This window comes from Balaenoptera ricei, chromosome 1, assembly GCF_028023285.1.
Source record: "Balaenoptera ricei isolate mBalRic1 chromosome 1, mBalRic1.hap2, whole genome shotgun sequence".
NCBI lineage: Eukaryota > Metazoa > Chordata > Mammalia > Artiodactyla > Balaenopteridae > Balaenoptera > Balaenoptera ricei.
Window position 1 is genome coordinate 133,317,772 of NC_082639.1, and position 19,564 is coordinate 133,337,335.

The 19,564-nt window shown below is 38.5% G+C and overlaps 1 protein-coding gene across 1 annotated transcript; it reads left to right on the forward strand.

The window, feature by feature from the left end:
* The first annotated feature begins 910 nt into the window (after nt 1-910).
* LOC132352827 (putative dimethylaniline monooxygenase [N-oxide-forming] 6) lies at nt 911-19,005 on the forward strand. Its single transcript, XM_059903493.1, is given in 12 exon segments — nt 911-1,042; nt 6,930-7,118; nt 8,227-8,389; nt 9,493-9,564; nt 9,567-9,634; nt 11,035-11,140; nt 11,143-11,232; nt 14,924-15,244; nt 15,247-15,279; nt 17,164-17,236; nt 18,644-18,806; nt 18,808-19,005. Coding segments are annotated over 12 exon segments (1,608 nt in total).
* The last annotated feature ends 559 nt before the right edge of the window (nt 19,006-19,564 follow it).

Consider the following 19,564-nt stretch of genomic DNA (forward strand, 5'->3'; position numbering starts at 1 on the left):
TTTTTTCACTGTTGGCACAACAAAACCTTTCATTATAGTCCAGGTGCATAGCCTTTGTTTATATAGTCTATACTTCCAAAGCAAAAAGAAATAGAAGAACCATTGTTCCTCTGATCTCCCAGGGGTTTCACTTTATAGCTTTACTGACCATATCAGTTATTGTTTTAATTTTTGGAACCAGGACCAGTGATCTCATTGTTTCCCTTACCCCGTTCCTTTCTTCCTCTGTTCCCCGCTCCCCCTCCCCATTCTCCTATCCCTACCACACTTAGCCCTTCTCTTCCAGGTTGTACCAGGGCTCTACATCATGAAAAATACAAGGAAAAAGGACTTTTTACTTTAAGAAAAATAACTTCTCCCCCTTTCCCAATTTTTACATCAAAAGACGTTATTAAAAGCCATCTCTTCTACGTTTTGAGAACTGCAAGTTCTCTGGGGAAAGAAGGTGGTTGTTTAAGAGTAAGTCCCCTTAAAGTCAAACATTCAAGATAAGTAGGGGTGATTTGGTACAGTGGATTTTATGTAGAAGGCTTGAGTTCTTGTTCCAACTCTTTTACTTGTTAGCTCTGAGACCCTGAAGAACTAATTTCTAAACTTCTTGGAGTGACAATTGTTTCATTTGCAATTGAGAGGATTAGATTGATGATTTCCAAGGTCCTTCCTGCTCTGGGGTTCACTGGCTCTGCTATTTTTGGCATCTTGAATAATCAGAAGAAACCAGATTTAGTGTCTTACTAGAGCAAAAGTGGTAAACATAATGAGCATAAACTCTTAACATGCATCTATGTCTTCTTGTGTTAAGGTGAGGATCCTGACATATACGCCTCACCTGGTTATTTCTACTCAAAAATTTTAAGCATTCAAGGAAACTCTTCTGAAAAAGCTCCTCTAGATCCTCCTGCAGATGACCATGGTGAAGGGATTGGCCATCGTCGGTGCTGGTGTCAGTGGCTTGGCCTCCATATGGTGTTGTCTGGAAGAGGAGCTGGAGCCCACCTGCTTTGAAAGGAGCAATGATGTTGGAGGCCTGTGGCAATTCTCGGTGAGTAGGACAATAGAAGGTAGATGGGACCTACTGTACATCATAGGGAACTCTGCTCAATATTCTGTATTGACCTAACTGGGAAAATAATTTGAAAAAGAATAGATAATTGTGTATGTATAACTGAATCACTTTGCTGTACACCTGAAACTAACACAACATTGCTAATCAACTGTACTCCAGTACAAAATAAAATTTTTTTAAAAAGAGAAGAAAAAAATAGAAGGGTTACACTGCAAATCAATCTTGATCAGTTCCAATTCAGACTTGGGAGGTAGGTCACAATGACCTACTTCATTTTCAGATCTGGAAAATAAAATCTTATCTCTCCCATCCTACTAAAGTCCTATCACTTAAAACTATTTCGCACCAGCAAGGCTTATCCTGGAGAGAACTTTCCAACTCATTAAACATTGTCACCTATGTGGCACAGTCCAAATCTCTAGGCAGTAAAGGGGTCAATAATTAACAGAAAAACCATACCACTGCCTCCCCATGTAACTGAAAGATTCTATTCCTATTGCTCTTAAATCCTGAGAACATGGGTGTGCTGGTGCGGGGCAGGGGGATGTAAAAAAGAAAAACCTAGACTGGGGTCAGAGGTCTCAACTTGGAATTTTTAAGCAAATAAGTTTCAGGAAAGTCACTTTTTCCTTTCTGGACTTCAAATGCTCATTAGTCAAATGCAGAAGTTGGAAATTAAGTTACCTCTAATCTGCCTCCCAATTCCAATAGGATATGATTTTATAATTAACTCATGTCTATTGGGTACACATTATGTTATTATAAATGATGATTGTACGTGTGGTGTGTGTGGTTAGTAAATACGCTGTCAGGCCAAATCCAGAGAGAAAAATGATTATCTCTGCCATTCAGGCTCATTGCTGGAGAAAAAATATAATCAGGAAATATTCATTATAAACACAATTTTTACATTTCAAAAGCCAGGTTTGGGGAAACTTCCAGCTTTTCTGTCCTGAAGTTCCCAGCAATTAGGATTGGATGTAGATGATACCTATTTGGCTTGAAGACATTATATCCACATGATTTATATTGTAACCACAGTCTGTCCTCATATCTGTCACTGCCCAACCTGCAACAACAGGTTGCTCTGGGGGTCATAAAACTCTGAAAATATTACATGAGATATAGATCATTAATTAGTATTTTCCATTAGGAATAATCAGGAGCTATTTTTTATTAATTCAATTTTTTAATTTACATTTGCTCAGGGAGATACCACCAGCTTAGCCTAAATCAAGAAATGGTTGTTTATTATCTTATTAGCAACAATTAAATGCTGCTTGAGTATCTATTTTTACAGAGTTTTGTACTAAGTCCTGGGATGACAAATATGTGACATAATCACTATACATAAATGATTTCTACTTCATTTGGTATAGCAAGTCTTAATATAGGTCCACAATCCTTGACAGAAAATGATCAAAAACTCATTTAGTAGCAAAACCTGTCCTGAAGTCATATGGTCAAGAAACATGATTGAATTGCACCAGATCTCACTAGGACTATTATGGATAAAAACCCCAAAATCTACAAATTCTAAAACATATTTGGTCCTAACAGTTCAAACAAGAGATTATAGAACTTTACAACAAGACAGCCCTTGGTGACTTTGAACTAAATAAACAAGTGCCTTGAGATTTAGATGAGGCTGGACTACTAGAATATTAGCAAGTCAAAAGAAACTTCCTACAGGGATAGCACTTAGTTGAGACTTGAAAGATGTTCTTGGACAAGAAAAGTAGAGAACCATTATGTGACACAGCTCCAGAGAGTGGCATTCTCAACAGGGCAGAACACAACAGTGTGCCAGTATCAGGTGGGAAAAAGGGGCTGCTGGTCACCCTTCTAGATAGGGGTGACCAGCAATCCATGAAAGGCACAGAAGAAGGCAATGAACATGGTGTATCCAGGAATCTGTGAGTCAACCAGTGCAGCCAGATCTGAAAATTTATTTAAAGAAGCATTAGATGATAGATCAATAAGATGCAAAGTCAGACTCTGGGTTATCCACAAGAGGGGAATGTCTCTTTTCCATAAAGTCACTGTGCATAAGCAGAATTATACTCAAAAGCCCTATGGGGATGTAAACATATACAAATATTCTAAATTTTAGCCCTCTCCATACACCCCACCCCTTCCTTATTTTCTAAGAAAAGTTGCTTGGTACGCTGCATGATCAGAGAGGAATTTTTGAAAAATGTGTTACATAAGCTTTCATCTTGCAAGTCCTGTTAGGCAGAAGGTATTCCAGAAGAGAGAAACTTGATAATTCTGAACTTTTCACAGTGTGCTTTTTCTGTAAAATGAAAACCAAATGGAGTTTAAATACTAGCAGGCTGAATGTGAGCATGTCTTAGGTTTAACGTACTCCAATATAGGACCTCATGACCTCTAAAGATTTTATTGTTGCTGTAATAAGAGGTTGCTCAACAAGCCATGTACAATAGGTCAGTATCACTTTGATTGCAAAGGGGAAAATAATAGAACCAGAACTATCTGAACTTTTGTTTCACTCATTCATTCATTTATTCATTCAGCAAATAAATATTTGAGTTCATTATGCATAGGGTACTATGTTAGGCATAGCTGCATATAAGAAGTACAGCAGGCAGACAGTATTCTAAAAGCAGAGAGAAAAGAAGTACTAGAATAATCATAATCCAAATGAATAGAACAGAGTATGATTAGGGCAGTAAAGACAATTAGAGCTTGGTGGAATGACTTCCAATTGGTGGGAGGGAAGACAAGGAAAGGCATGAGAAGGGAGACAGCTTTTAAGCTGGACACTGAGGGTATATTTAGACAAGCAAAAATGGGACTTGATAAGCAGAGATGGAATATCAAAGACCATCAAGGCAGACTGCTAAAATGCATGCACAATAGTCTTGAATTAGCCTCTGACCTTGCCCTCAATTGCCTTATGTTCTAGTGGGGATGATGGGAGATGGACACAGTTATAACCCAAGACAGACAGTGATAATGTGCCCCATAGCTGCTTGGCATCTAGGTCTAGGACAAGCTCTCTCAGCCAGAGGCAGAGTCTGAGCTTAATTTCCTCCTTTACTGGCTCAAACCACCCCACATATTGAAATAATGAAAATGTGAGCTCTCTGGAGCAATTGTCTGTTGTTATATAATACTTCTGTTTTCCTTTGTTTGGAGAACATCCTTTTAGGGAAAATTCCAAGGAGCTGTAGGGCACGTACTCTTCTCTCCTCATGTTACAATTGGCTGGAGTCCAGGGATGAAAGAGCAGGGATTCATTAACGATGGAAATAATGTGAGGTCCTATCACCTTTGTTTCCCGGAGCAGAATGTTACATTTTTTTAAACCAGTCCGCAACCCGCAGTTCAGCCCTCCTTTCAGTGGGCAGCTGAGAAAGCTCCTTCTCACAACCATCAACAAAAGTTACAAGCTATGCGTGAATGGTACAGACTCAAACATGAGACCCTTCCAAGCATGAGCCTTCACCCTTTTTCTGACCTTAGCAGAAATTTCCAAGAGAGGTTTTAAAAAATTTTAAATCTCTGAGCTTCGCTATTATGAGAAATACAGCAACCATGAGTAGAGGAGGCTTTTGTCATGTAAGAGGAAACAGTGAGGCCTGAGGCAGCCCATCAGAGACACAATCCTTTCATTCGGGGTTGTTGGGCTGGAGGGAAGTAGATGTCTTGAATCCAGGAGCAATACAACATTCCATCCTTTTCCTTCATTTCATGAAAGTTCCTTCAGAATATGGGGAAAGAGAGGCTGCCAGCTTTTAGATGTACTTTCAAGGCAGCACATTGTGTGAATTTTTATCCTGTTCTTGAAACAGAGAGGAAATGTTTATTTTGAAGTTAGCCTTCAACTGCTCCTCAAAAGAAGCCACTTTTCAGTTACACAGAGGTTTCTGGGGTTTTTTTAACATCTTTATTGGAGTATAATTGCTTTACAGTGGTGTGTTAGTTTCTGCTGTATCACAAAGTGAATCAGCTATACGTATACATATATCCCCATATCCCCTCCCTCCCACCCTCCCTATCTCACCCCTCTAGGTGGTCACAAAACACCAAGCTGATCTCCCTGTGCTATGCAGCTGCTTCTCACTAGCTATCTATTTTACATTTGTCCATGCCACTCTCTCACTTCATCCCAGCTTACCCTTCCCCCTCCCTGTGTCCTCAAGTCCATTCTCTACATCTGCGACTTTCTTCCTGTCCTGCCCCTAGGTTCTTCAGAACCTTTTTTTTTTTTTTTTTAAGATTCCATATATGTGCGTTAGCATGCAGTATTTCTATTCCTTTTTCTGACTTATTTCACTCTCTATGACAGACTCTAGGTCCATCCACCTCACTACAAATAACTCAATTTTGTTTCTTTTAATATTCCATTGTATATATGTGCCACATCTTCTTTATCCATTCATCTGTCAATGGACACTTAGGTTGCTTCCATAACCTGGCTATTGTACATAGTGCTGCAATGAACATTGGGGTACATGACTCTTTTTGAATTATCGTTTTCTCCGGGTATATTCCCAGTAGTGGGATTGCTGGGCATTATGGTAATTCTATTTTTAGTTTTTTAAGGAACCTCCATACTGTTATCCATAGTGGCTGTATCAATTTACATTCCCATCAACAGTGCAAGAGGGTTCCCTTTTCTCCACACCCTCTCCAGCATTTATTGTTTGTAGATTTTTTGATGATGGCCATTCTGACCAGTGTGAGGTGATACCTCATTGTAGTTTTGATTTGCGTTTCCCTAATGATTAGTGACGTTGAGCATCCTTTCATGTGTTTATTGGCCATCTGTATGTCTTCTTTGGAGAAATGTCTATTTAGGTCTTCTGCCCATTTTTGGGTTGGGCTGTTTGTTTGTTTTTTTTTTTTTTTATATTGAGCTGCATGAGTTGCTTGTATATTTTGGAGATTAATCCTTTGTAAGTTGCTTCATTTACCAGTATTTTCTCCCATTCTGAGGGTTGTCTTTTCATCTTGTTTATGGTTTCCTTTGCTGTGCAAAAGCTTTTAAGTTTCATTAGGTCCCATTTGTTTATTTTTGTTTTTATTTCCCTTTCTCTAGGAGGTGGGTCAAAAAAGGATCTTGCTGTGATTTACGTCATAGAGTCAATTACACAGAGGTTTTAAAATAAGATGCCAAGATTTAACACAAGTTCTAAGGCTTCTTATTTCCTCTGTTTCTTTGGTGAGGAGTGAATACCACTAACTGGTGAGTTCAGGAAACCCTCAAGCACAGAATTCATTTAGAATACAGAAGTAGTTCTCAGGTGTGGTCCCTGGACCAGCCGCGTCAGCAACACGTGGATCTGTCAGAAATGCACATTTTCAGGCCCCACCCCAGACAACTGAGCCAGAAATTCTGAGGTGGGGCCCCGGAAGCTATAGTCTAAGGAGCCCTTCAGGTGAATCTGATTACCCTGGGAAACGACTTCATTTAGAAGGTTCTGTGGCTGGTGAAGAGTTCATTGAATTCCATATAGCCAATCAAATAGGCTAAAAGCCACAGCCTCCATTGGACTATTTAGTTATGTTTTTGAACATAAGTATGAGATCAGAACCAGTGTTTTGACTGGAAAAAAAGAAAAAAGAAAAAAGAAAACTCTATGGAACTATAAACACAGAGCTAAACACGGGGTAATTAGAGTAAAAGGACCAAGGTGGAGGGTTTACCAGTTCTGTGCCACGTGCTATCCTGAAGGCTTTCCTTTCCATATCTTACAGAAAGCTGTCGATTTTTTTCATGTTTTTTTAATACATTAAGAAGGTTTTTAATATATTAATATTCAACTGAGCATTGAATATTCACTGAGGGGAATGCCATTCTTGGTTTCCCTTTTAAGCTTATTATTCTCCCTAGGACAATGAAGAAGAAGGCAGAGCCAGCATTTACCAGTCTGTATTCATCAACTCATCCAAAGAGATGATGTGCTTTCCAGACTTCCCATACCCTGATGATTACCCCAACTATATGCACAAAAGCAAGCTCCAGGAATACATAAAGACATTTGCTCAAAAGAAGGATCTTTTAAGATATATACAGTTTGAGGTAAGGGCCTTATAACTTGTGCTGTTGATATCAATATGTTTATGGATTAGAGGAGAAGCAGGGATACATCACTGTATCCTAGAAATCAGAGTCAAATGTTTGGACATCTCGCCAATCAAGTGTTGGTTCAGATTATAAAGTATTCATGAATTGTTTTTGTTTCCCCTTAAAACACGTTCTTCACTAGCCTGTAAGAGCTTTTAAAACACCATAGAAAATGCTGGAGGCAGCTGTACCAGCGTAGTGCACTTTCCACCCTCATACACTTATGTTTTAGAAACAACCCCAAAGTCTCTAGGTTGTATTTCGACTTCTGTAGGTTCAATGTCAAGGAGTTATGGTTCCAATAAATGTGGCATTCATTAGAAATGCTGCCATTATGAAGAGAGCAACAATGTAAATGAATGATTAAAATAGTCATTGCCCTCATTCTTCACCCACTTATTTCCTTAGATAGGAGCCTTAGGAGTTATGGCATAGAGGCATTGTCTCTGTAAATATCAGTAATACTTTACAGTTGTTTGAACTCAACCTCAGTTCATTACTGTTAAATGCAAAACACATATATGTAGTGAGAAAAATAAGCAGCAGAATTATGAACTGGGATTTTAATTAATATAATTTTATTTAATTATCTAATTATTATTTAAAATAATTTTACCTATATCAACATAATAGTCATACAATGGAAGTGACTAATATTTCCAAGGGATAGTGTCTATACATTGCAAAACAGATATCAAGGATTGAAGCCTGAGATAATCCCATATTTATGGAGTAGATAGAAGAGAAGTCCAGAGAGGAAGAAGCCATGAATGTCAGTGGAGGGTGGCAGTAAGCAAATGACATGGCACCTTTCATAAGAATACTCAGTGTAATTTACCCCAAATCTACTAACTAGGTGTCAAGAAAGTAAATATACCCCAGTGAGCAATTTTCCTTTTGAGATGTGAAGCTTCACAGTGACTCCTATTTTGATGCCATTCCATATAATTCTCAATGACCAGGAGAGCACATAATTATTTTCTCCACAGAAACACTGCAAGGAAACACACAAAAAAACCATAGGATTGTAAATAGAAGGAATTTCTTTCTGGTTTTCTTTAAGACCCTGGTTACTAGTATAAAGAAATGTCTCAGCTTCTTAGTCACTGGCCAATGGGAAATAGTTTTGGAAAAGGATGGGAAGCAGGAATCTACTATTTTTGATGCTGTAATGATTTGTTCAGGACATCATATATACCCCAACCTACCAATGGATTCCTTTCCTGGTACATTTGGAAAATATGTAATAATCTGGGGATTTATACACAAACATCAAGGACTGAAATAGAGCTTTCCACAGATTGTACATAATGATTGTTCTTAACGTTCCAAATATTTCAAAACAAAATTTTTAAGTGTGACAATATGTGAAATATAGTAATAATTGCCCTATACTGAAAGAATCAAGGACTTGCAGGTCAGAGATTAGATGAAAACACAGGTCTGTAGAGAGGAAACCTGGGTTTTAAAATTTCTATATCCACATTTTGCAAATTAACTTTAGAAATCACAGTGAGTGTGGGGGTGAGTGTGTGAGGGGGGTGTGTAGGTACACATTGCATTACTCTACAAAAGTGGCAAACAGCAAATAGATACATTACACAAGCCACCTTCCTTCCTTCTTCCTTCCTTTCTTCTTCCTCCTTCTCTTCTTTCCTCCCTCGCTTCTTTATCTTCCTTCCTTCCTTATTTCCTTCTTTCTTTCATTCCTTCCTTCCTCCCTTCTTTCCTTGCAACAGGAACACATGTCCCCTCAAAAATATTAGCACTCACACCTCAAGGCATGATGTTCATAAGGCAAGGTAATTAAAAGGTAGAGATTAAGGGAGAACAGAAGATTGAAACCATTAATGCTAAGAGGTGGTATATTTAGGGGTTCTGAGCATAGAACACCTAGGCTCAACTCCTTATTCTACTAGATCCTTACCATGTGACCCTAGACAAGTCACTTAACTTCTTTGCCTGAATTTCCTGGCCTTTTAAAATTGAGATAATACTAGTTACTACCATTCAGAGCTGTTATCAAGATTAAATGGCTAAGACATGTAAACCCTTTAGCAGAGGGCCTAGCCCACAGTAAGTACTCAATAAATACTATTATTATTACCAAATATAAGTTCAAATACCTTAAGGTATTTTTCTAAGGCTCTAAAAGTAATTAGTTAGGGATTTAGTGTCAAAAATCACTAAAAGGATAAGTGCATTTCAATTAGGGAAATTTTTTAAATTAAGACTGCCAATAGAATTAAAAATAAAACATAGCAAAAAAAAAGTGAGTCAATCATTTCTTCTGAAAATCAACTCAAACCACTCCCCATGTTCTGTTTAGGCCTAGACCAGTTTCAAGGCCACTACCTCCACAGCCGGGACTATAAGGGCCCAGAAGTGTTCAAGGGGAAGAGGGGCCCGTGACTGGCCTGGGAAACTCAGGATGTGACATTGCTGTTGAGCTCAGTCATCTGGCTACACAAGTACATGATATAAAAGGTTTGGGGAAATACACCTAGAGTATGGCTGTGCTACTACAGCAATAGCCCAAGCACTGAGGATGGTATTTACCATGTCATACCACAAGGAATCTACCTGCTGTATATGCCCATTAAATCAAGGAGGACTTGAGACATTCTCCCTGTGAAGAAAGGTAAGGTGGCCCATGCTAGTAAGGAAGTATAATCTGCTGGAACCAGAGGTAAGGGCATGTGCATGTGTATATATGTAAATATGCATTTTTTGTTTTAATTTTATGTTCTGATCACCTCCAAGCAAACTGGTTGCTAGTCAAGCTCTGCTTTTATTTATTTAATAGTATTTCTTATCACCTATCATGCAACAGTACTGTGCCTACCACTCTGAAGTTCTGGAAGATACACAAGATTTAGGTCTTACTGTTGTTTACCCATTTAACAGCCAGTGCTCAACAAATATCAGGCACTTCTTATGTGTCAGCACTGTGTCAGACTAGAAATAAACCCAGAAATAAGTCAGACCACTTCTTGACTTCAAGGAGCAATAGATAGGTGGAGGTAGAATGACAGGTACACAGACCATCACAAGAGGAGGCAATGAGACCGGTGATATTAGGTGTGGCAGTAGCAGCACCGTGAATAGAGAATCGAACTTAGCCTGGATGAAGTTGTCAAAGAAGGCTTCCTAGAGGACTCCACGATGAATCATACATGACCAATAAACCCAGAAGTACTTAAAATATTTTTAAGGAAATAGGCGCTCAATAAATAAATTCTTAAATGGATGTTTACAAAATACCTCAGGATTTTTTAAAGTCAAATTCCCTTGGGTTGTCACAAAAATGATAAAATAGACAAGCAGCCAGGCTTGTCTCAGGCTGAGGCAGCTGCCACAGTTTGGAATGTCTAGCAGAGGTCCTGGAGTGGGTGTGCAGGGAGGACTGGAAAAGGAGACCAGGCACAGAGAACAGAATTAAATCCCTGGCATCTCCTCAACCTAATTTCAGCTAGGGATTTAGCTGCATTTCCCCCACTCAACTCAGCAACTACTACCACCCACCACCACTGGGGCTCACTGGATTGACTGACCTTTATTAGACCTACCATCTTAGTCCTATGAGTCTGCAAAGAGTAAACTTATCACAGTTGTATACAGAGCCCTCTTATTCCAAGATGTCACTTTGTTGTTCTTTCAGCACCTATGTACTCGTCTTCTGTGGTGGAGAGAGAGACGGTAGTTCTGCCTCTATCTAGTTTCAATCATGGACTATTCATCTTGACCCACCTCTTTAAAAGTGCTCCTACCTGGATATTAAGGGAAATGTATGGAGATGTCCATAGAATTGTGTTGTATTTGCTTAATACTTAAAGAGTGATGTTGAAATCTATGTTGCCTCCCCCACCAGGTCATTATCAGCACCAGAAATGGTTCCTGGGTCATGAATCAGATTTGGGATGACGGCTATCCTTGGGACGTAGTGTATGTTACCCGCTTTGCATTCTTTCTCCGAAAGCCCTTCCTTCATCTGTCTCTGACTGGTTATATGTCAAGGAGATGAGCACGTGGTTTAAGCATGAGAACTACGGCCTGATGCCTTTAAATGGTACTACAAATAATACATATTTTATTATTCAAAAAAAAAAGGAGCACTGGTTTAAGTTGAATTCTTTCTCTCTAGGTCTTGCTTTAGTGGCCTCATTGAGGCTGGTGGAATTAAATTAAGGACTGCATAGGTGACATGGTACACTCAGAGACCATGAATGGAATGAAAATCTTATTGAAATTAGTCTAGTAGGAAAAGGAGTAAGAAAGAATACAAAATGGGAATGGATCAGGCCGCTAGATCACCCTGACATGCAGGGTTCATTTATGGTTGCTACAAACCATAGCACAGAATTTTGAGGGCTGAGCCAAATCATAAATGGCTTTATTGAGGAATATCTTGTCCATGTTTATGGATGAATAGGGATAGCAATAATAAGACCTACTCCTCAAGACTGTTGTGGTATTCAGTAATATTTAAAATGTAGGAATTACTTTGTGAACTATAAAGCTTTACAAATATCAGCTCTTATTAATGTCTTCTAATAGGCTTCTGAGAAGCAATTAACAAAATAGTGTTAATCAACATGTCTCAGCAAGTAGAAAGTCTCAAAAGGAAAGTGCACATATCCATGGAAGGATTGACATTTCTGCAGGACAGTCACAGAACTGATGTAGTCTGTCAAATTAATGATTCATTTACTTACTTCTCTATAGAGACAAAGCCCAACACCTACTAATTAGAAAGGCATTCTAGGTAGAAGAATCAGTATATCAATAGAAAAAAAGAATATTTAAGTGGGTAAGAAAAGGATTCCTTAGAAATCTCATCTTTGGTCCATGCTAGCAAAAGTGTTTCATTCTGTTTAGAAAAACAGGTTTAAAAAAAGTAAGAGCAAATTGTAAATTGGAGTAGTAAATACCAGGTTTAGTAGCCAAACCCTCACTCTGCAGCACTTATCCTACCTTATCTGGCAGACTGCTACATCCATAAGAGAAAAGTGTTGATTTCATGCATTTAAAATTATTTTTAACGTAATAGAAGTTTCAAAGCCTGAACTGGTTAAGATTTTTTGTCTTGTAAGAGTAACTGCAAACTGTATTTTTGCTTTGTCCTTCAGAGAATTAAAACACGGGGAGGGAAAAGGGTAAGCTGGGATGAAGTGAGAGAGTGGCATGGACATATATACACTACCAAATGTAAAATAGATAGCTAGTGGGAAGCAGCTGCATAGCACAGGGAGATCAGCTCCATGCTTTGTGACCACATAGAGGGGTGGGATGGGGAGGGTGGGAGGGAGATGTAAGAGGGAGGGGATATGGGGATATATGTATACATATAGCTGATTCACTTTGTTATACAGCAGAAACTAACACACCATTGTAAAGCAATTATACTCCAATAAAGATGCTAAAAAAAACAACAACAACATAGTTTTGGAAATCCATTCATTCTAAGAACTAAGCTCCCTCCCAGGAAGGGTTCCAGTTGCCAAAAGGTGTTGATGACACCTTCTCACTCCTTCCTTGGTGGGGAGGGGTGATGTGGGAGAAAAACAGGTTTAGCTGTGACCTGTTATTGCCACCTTATAAAGTAAAAGAAGAGGTTGCAGAATTATAGAGGTAGAGCACAGTGTGGAATGTAGAAACAAATTCTAAGATTTATAAAGTTTCTTAGGGTTTGAGGTTAGTTACAGGAAATTCCAGAATCCCTGAAGGAAACGTAAGTCAAAATGAAGAATGTCATCAAAAAAACATCATTCCTAGAATTTTGGCAACTGAAGTGAAGTATCAAAGTTGTACTTTCTTTTGTGACCACAGTTGATGAAAGGAAATCAAACATGGCAATAAAACATCCTACCACAGTAGATCTGATTTCCTCATGTAAGATGAGAGCTTAGTTATAATAATAGTTCACTTAGAATAGTGATGCCTTAACTACTAGGGATGTAATGTACAACATGATAAATATAATGAACACTGCTGTATGTTACATATGAAAGCTGTTAGGAGAGTAAATCCTGAGAGTTCTCACAATGAAAACTTTTTTTCTACTCTTTAATGTTGCATCAATATGAGATGATGAATGTGCACTAAACTCATTGTGATAATCAAATTAATTAATTAAATGCATATGAAAATGTAAATATAAAAGTGGTACAGCTAAAAAAAAATTAAGTGCTCTACAGATAATTGTTCATTTGATTCTTGGAACAATCTTGCGAGGTAGATTGTATATTATCCCTATTTTCCATATAAGGAAACAAATACAGAGAAGTAGCAGCAGGTAAGAGAAGGAGCTAGGTTATGAACTTGGGCCATCTGGCTCCAGAGTCAGCACTCTTAACTTTATTATCACTAGGAATTAGGTTTATCCTCATCTATGTGGTCTCCAAATAGTATAAGTACCCACAAGAGAATCTTCAAGTTTCAAGGGGCCAAAAGAGGCAGCTCAGACAGATATTCTTTTTTTTACATTTTCTGTATTGAAGTATAGTTGATTTACAGTGTTTCAGGTATACAGAAAAGTGATTCAGTTATACATATATATTCCTTTTCAGATCTTTTCCATTATACGTTATTACAAGATATTGAATATAGTTCCCTGAGCTACACAGTAGGTCCTTGTTGTTTATCTATTTTATATATAGTAGTGTGTATCTGTTAATCCCATATTCCCAGTTTGTCCCTCCTTGCTTTCCCCTTTGGTAACCATAAGTTTGCTTTCTATGTCTGTGAATCTATTTCTGCTTTGTAAATGAGTTCATTTGTATCATTTTTTTAGGTTCCACATATAAGTGATGTCATATGATATATGTCTTTCTCTGTCTGACTTACTTCACTTAGTGTGATAATTTCTAGGTTCATTCATGTTGCTGCAAATGGCATTATTTCATTCTTTTTTATGGCTGAGTAATATTCCATCGTATATTCATACCATACCTTCTTTATCCATTCATCTGTCGATGGACATTTAGATTGTGTCCATGTCTTGGCTATTGTAAATAGTGTTACAATGAACATCGGGGTGCATGTATCTTTTCAAATTAGCATTTTCATCTTTTCCGGATATATGCCCAGGAGTGGGATTGCTGGATCATATGGTAACTCTGCTTTTAATTTTTAAAGGAAACTCCATACTGTTTTCCAGAGTGGCTGTACCAATTTATACCCCAGTAACAGTATAGAAGGATTCCCTTTTTTCCACACCCTCTCCAGCATTTATTATTTATAGAATTTTTTATTGAAGTATAGTTGATTTACAATGTTTCAGGTGTATAGCAAAGTGATTCAGTTAAATATATACATATTCTTTTTCAGATTCTTTTACATTATAGGTTATTGCAACATATTGAATATAGTTCCCTGTGCTACACAGTAGGTCTTTATTGTTTATCTATTTTATATATAGTAATGTGTATCTGTTAGTCCCAAATTATTATCTGTAGACTTTTTGATGATGGCCATTCTGACTGGTATGAGGTGGTACCTCATTGTAGTTTTGATTTGCATTTCTCTAATAATTAGCAATGTTGAACATCTTTTCATGTGCTTGTTGGCCATCTGTATGTCAGACAGATATTCCTAAGGATTGTTACTAGCAACAGGAAAGGACTTTCCCAAAAGAGAGTTTAGTTGTCTTCATGCTGACGTTTAACTGCTTAAATTTGTTCAGTGCTATGGACTGTTGCAAATATTTCTTGGAAATGAGGTACTTTAGAGCAAGGGCCTTTTTCTCTTCTTTCTCCACAGCACCCTGAGGAAAGAGCCTGTGTTCAATGATGAACTACCATCCCACATCCTATGTGGCACTGTGTTCATCAAGCCCAGTGTGAAGGAGTTCACAGAGACCTCAGCCATGTTTGAGGATGGGACAATGTTTGAGGCCATTGACGTTGTCATCTTTGCAACAGGCTATGGGTATGCCTACCCCTTCCTTGATGACTCCATCATCAAAAGCAGAAATAATGAGGTCACCTTGTTTAAAGGCATCTTCCCCCTGCTGATGGAGAAGCCAACCTTGGCTGTGATTGACTTTGTCCGGTCCCTTGGGGCTGCCATCCTCACAGCTGACTGCAGACCCACTGGACAGTTAAAGTGTTTGCAAGTAAGTGGGCCATTCTGTCTTTCATTCATTTAGTGAACAAATATTTACTGAGCACATACTATACACCAAACACAGTGCTAGGTGCTAGGGATATAAAGGGAATAAGATAGACATGATGCTTGACCTCACAGAGCTTAAAATAAGGTGGGGGGAATGCTGCAGTAGGGAAAGTTCTACAGTGTTCTGGTGAGGGGAGTTGGGTAGTGAGTTATTCCATAAAAATGGAACAGCATGAGGAAAGATATAAAGGTAAGGTACAGCATGGAGTGTGTGAGGAACCAGAAACATTTTGGTGTAAGGAAATATAAAGTAGAGGCAGGCAGCAGCAAGAAATAGAGGAAGGAAACAGAGCACGGAGGGCCTTATAACCTGTGTTAAAGAGCTTAGACTTCTCATAGGGGAATTGGTAGGACTTTGCAAGGCTATAAAGGCAAGAGACGGACAGCAGTGGATCATTGCAATGTCAACGTACATTGCAAAGGTTGAAAGGGCCCTGGTGGGTGTCAGGGCATGCTGGAGGCATTACTGGTGTCAACTGTGTCATAATAACAGTGTTGGGCCACTCCTACTCTGTTGATAATCTTCTCCCCCTTCCTCCCCCTGGACCCCATGGGCTTCAGGGACGACAAGTATGTTTGTGTGGGCAAATCAAGAATATGAGGAGAAAGGCAATATCTCAAATATCAATTTAATTTACTCCAATCATATTGATCACCACTATTATTGAAAGTGTCATTTTACTCAAGGGTACGAGAATCTTGGCCAATATAGGTGTACCCTACCTAACATACCGTCCATAAAAACTTAGACTACAAGTAATGAAGAAAAAGTTAAAATCATAGAGTATATACGTATATTTTCTTAAAATATTGTGGATAAGTAAGCTTCTATTTCAAATGTACCATGCAAGATTGTTATTTTAAAAAACCCATTATGAAATCTTTTGTAAGGATGCTCACCTATAAAATGATTCTATTGTCTTTTTCTCTTGAAAAGCAAAACAGTGCCAAGCACCTGAGGTTTTACGGAGAAGTCAGACATAGTTCATAAACCCAAGAAATTTACATAAAACAATGGGCATCATTTATTCATCCAGCAAATATTTACTGAGCACCTGCTATGCGCTAGGCTCTGTCTTGGCACTTAAGATACAACATCAAACAAAATGACCAAAATTCTGGTCCCTTACTTTCTAGTAGGGGCACAGCAAGTATCTGACCACAGGGTACCAGCAGGCTGAGGTGAGATGCTAACAATGACTGGGAAGTATTCATGAGAATGCCATAACTTCTCCTGCCATTGTTACAAAGGCAAATGAGCTACAGTTACCAATTAGAAGAGGCCTCCACTAATATAGTGAACTTTATAAAAAACTAAAAATTTTCTGCTGCCGCTTAAAACATCTTCCTTGGCTACAGGCTGATGCTGGAAAACTCAGGTGTCCTTCCATTGTCCCATTTTAATTGCCATAGACCTTAGATTGAATTATTTTACCAGACTATTTCTTGAGAGAATTCTTAGTAAGAGGATGCAGAAAGAAATATGACGAGACTGGTAAGGTATTATATGCATGAGGCATGTTGAGGATTGACCCACCATAATGTCATCAGAAATGTAAGATAGGGTGACTTGAAGCTAAAAACTTTTCCACTGTCACTATTTCATTGTAGGCCAGCTTTGCCATTCCCAGAGCAGGTTCATTGGCTTCTCAGATCTTTGTTTCCGTGAATTGTTATTCTGCTAAACATACTAAAGATAGCTCCTCTTGATACAAAATCTTTTAGGGTCATAGTTCATTAACACTGAATGAAATTAATCATGTGTAATTACATATTTCTGATTTCTTTGTCTTTTTCAATATTTCTGTCTTCATTTCTTTTTTAGACTCATGCACCCTGCCAACTACAAATGAAATGATGGATGATATTGATGAGAAAATGGGGAAGAAACTCAAGTGGTAAGAGATGGTACTTGCTAATAAACAAATCCTAAAATTTGCCTATATGTGTAGGAAAACATTTATAGATTCTATAATCTTGTCACTAGTCAAAGTTCACATTTTTTAAACACTTGCTATAATCAAGCAGTATTTGATGGGCAAATTATTGTCATTGCACTTCTGTGTAACTCTAGAGCACAGGTTCTCAGACAGGTGATTCTGTCCCCCAGGGGATATTTGGCAAAATCTGGAAACATTTTTGGTCATTGCAAATGAAGAGGGCATGCTACTAGCATCTAATGGGTAGAAACCGGGGATGCTGCTAAATATCCTACAGTACAGAGAACAGTCCACCTAAACAAAGAATTATCCATCTCAAAATGCCAATCGTGCTGAGGATGAGAAATGACTCTGACTCTTTCCCCAACAGCTCCTTTCCCACCAGCCATGTGTCTGTCAGCAAACTAGCTAGCTGGAAACTTGAGCAGTGGCAGTGATGTAACAAGAAAACCAAATGAAGAATGAAATTGAGCTCACCTGCCCTCGTATTTTCTACTTACTACCTTTTATGTTAGAGGTCAATAGGAATAATGAGGAGGAAAAAGAGAAGCCTCAATGTCAATCTTATTGCTTAAATAAGGGTTTCTAAAAGCAAATGAGATCACACTGCAACTAAACGTATGAAACAATTTATCTTAGTAAATTGCAACAATATTAAAACTATACATAGGCCTTCCCTGGTGGCGCAGTGGTTGAGAATCTGCCTGCCAATGCAGGGCACACGGGTTCGAGCCCTGGTCTGGGAAGATCCCACATGCCGCGGAGCGGCTGGGCCCGTGAGCCACAACTACTGAGCCTGCGCGTCTGGAGCCTGTGCTCCGCAACAAGAGAGGCCGCGATAGTGAGAGGCCCGCGCACCGCGATGAAGAGTGGCCCCCGCTTGCCGCAACTGGAGAAAGCCCTCGCACAGAAACGAAGACCCAACGCAGCCATAAATAAATAAATAAAATTAAAAAAAAAAAAAAACTATACATAAACCCAATTTTAAACACATTGATATAAAAATCTAACATTAGGGGAGATCCTAAGCAATGTCATATAAAGAATAATCATGTATCAAAGAGTAAACTAAGTTAATCAGTCACCTTGAGACCCTAGGGTCAGTTCACTCCAGGCTTCATGGCTAGAGACAAAAGCCCAAAATGACATCACACTTGAATAGAGGTTAAGAAGGAGAGGAAAAAAAACAGCTCATTTACAGTCAAAGAACAAATGATAAATTCTATGTTGTGGAAAAAGGGAGGAGTGGGGGTATTACTGGAGATGCTGACTAAAATGTTACTTTCCTGAGAGTAAAAAGTAAGAAATTTGTGCTTCTGTTTACAACTGTGGCACTCATTCCAATGTGTTCTTTTCTTTCTCCAGGTTTAGCCAGAGCCAGACTTTGCAGACAGATTACATCACATACATGGATGAGTTGGGCTCCTTCACAGGGGCCAAGACTAACATACCATGGCTCTTCCTGACTGATCCCCAGCTGGCCCTAGAGGTGTACTTTGGTCCTTGTAGCCCATACCAGCTTTGACTGATGGGACCAGGAAAGTGGGATGGGACCAGGAAAGTGGGATGGGGCCAGAAATGCCATCCTGACCCAATGGGAAAGGACAGGAAAGCCAACCAGAACAAGAGCTGTCAGTGAATCTAAGAGACCCCAACCCTTTCACAATTTGCTTAAAACACTTTTATTCCCAGTTCTTCTTCTGGCTGTTTTACTTGCATTTTATTAATGGGAAAGTTCTTTGGGTTTCAGAGTTCAGCCTAGAAGTTCAATTGCAGATATGCACACACACATATTAAATTTCATAGCTGCTCTTTCCCTTCCTGCAGATTTAAAATGAATCCTAGCCCATTTGACTAAAGTCTAAATAAAATGGATAATAGCATCTCTCTTTAGATAAGAATCTAAATTGGCAAGTTTGGAGATACTCAAGATAAGGGAAAAGATGGGGGGGTAAATGGGAGTGAGCACAGATTCGCTGGCAGAACAAAGTTTAATCAACTTTTTAACGTGTGTTTTGTCATGAGGAGAATTTACATCACAACAATGTTGAGTCTTCTAACCCATGACACAGTATAGTTCTCCATTTATTTAGATCTCCTTTCTATCAGCAGTGTTTTGTAGTTTTTAGTGTCTTACCCATCTTATGTCAGATTTGTCTTAAGTATTACATATTTTTGAATATTATAAATAGTAGTTTAATTTTGTTTAATTTCTTATTGTTTATTGCTAAAAAATGCATGTATTTGTTCTAGGAACTTTATGTAGATTCCATATTTTCTATATAG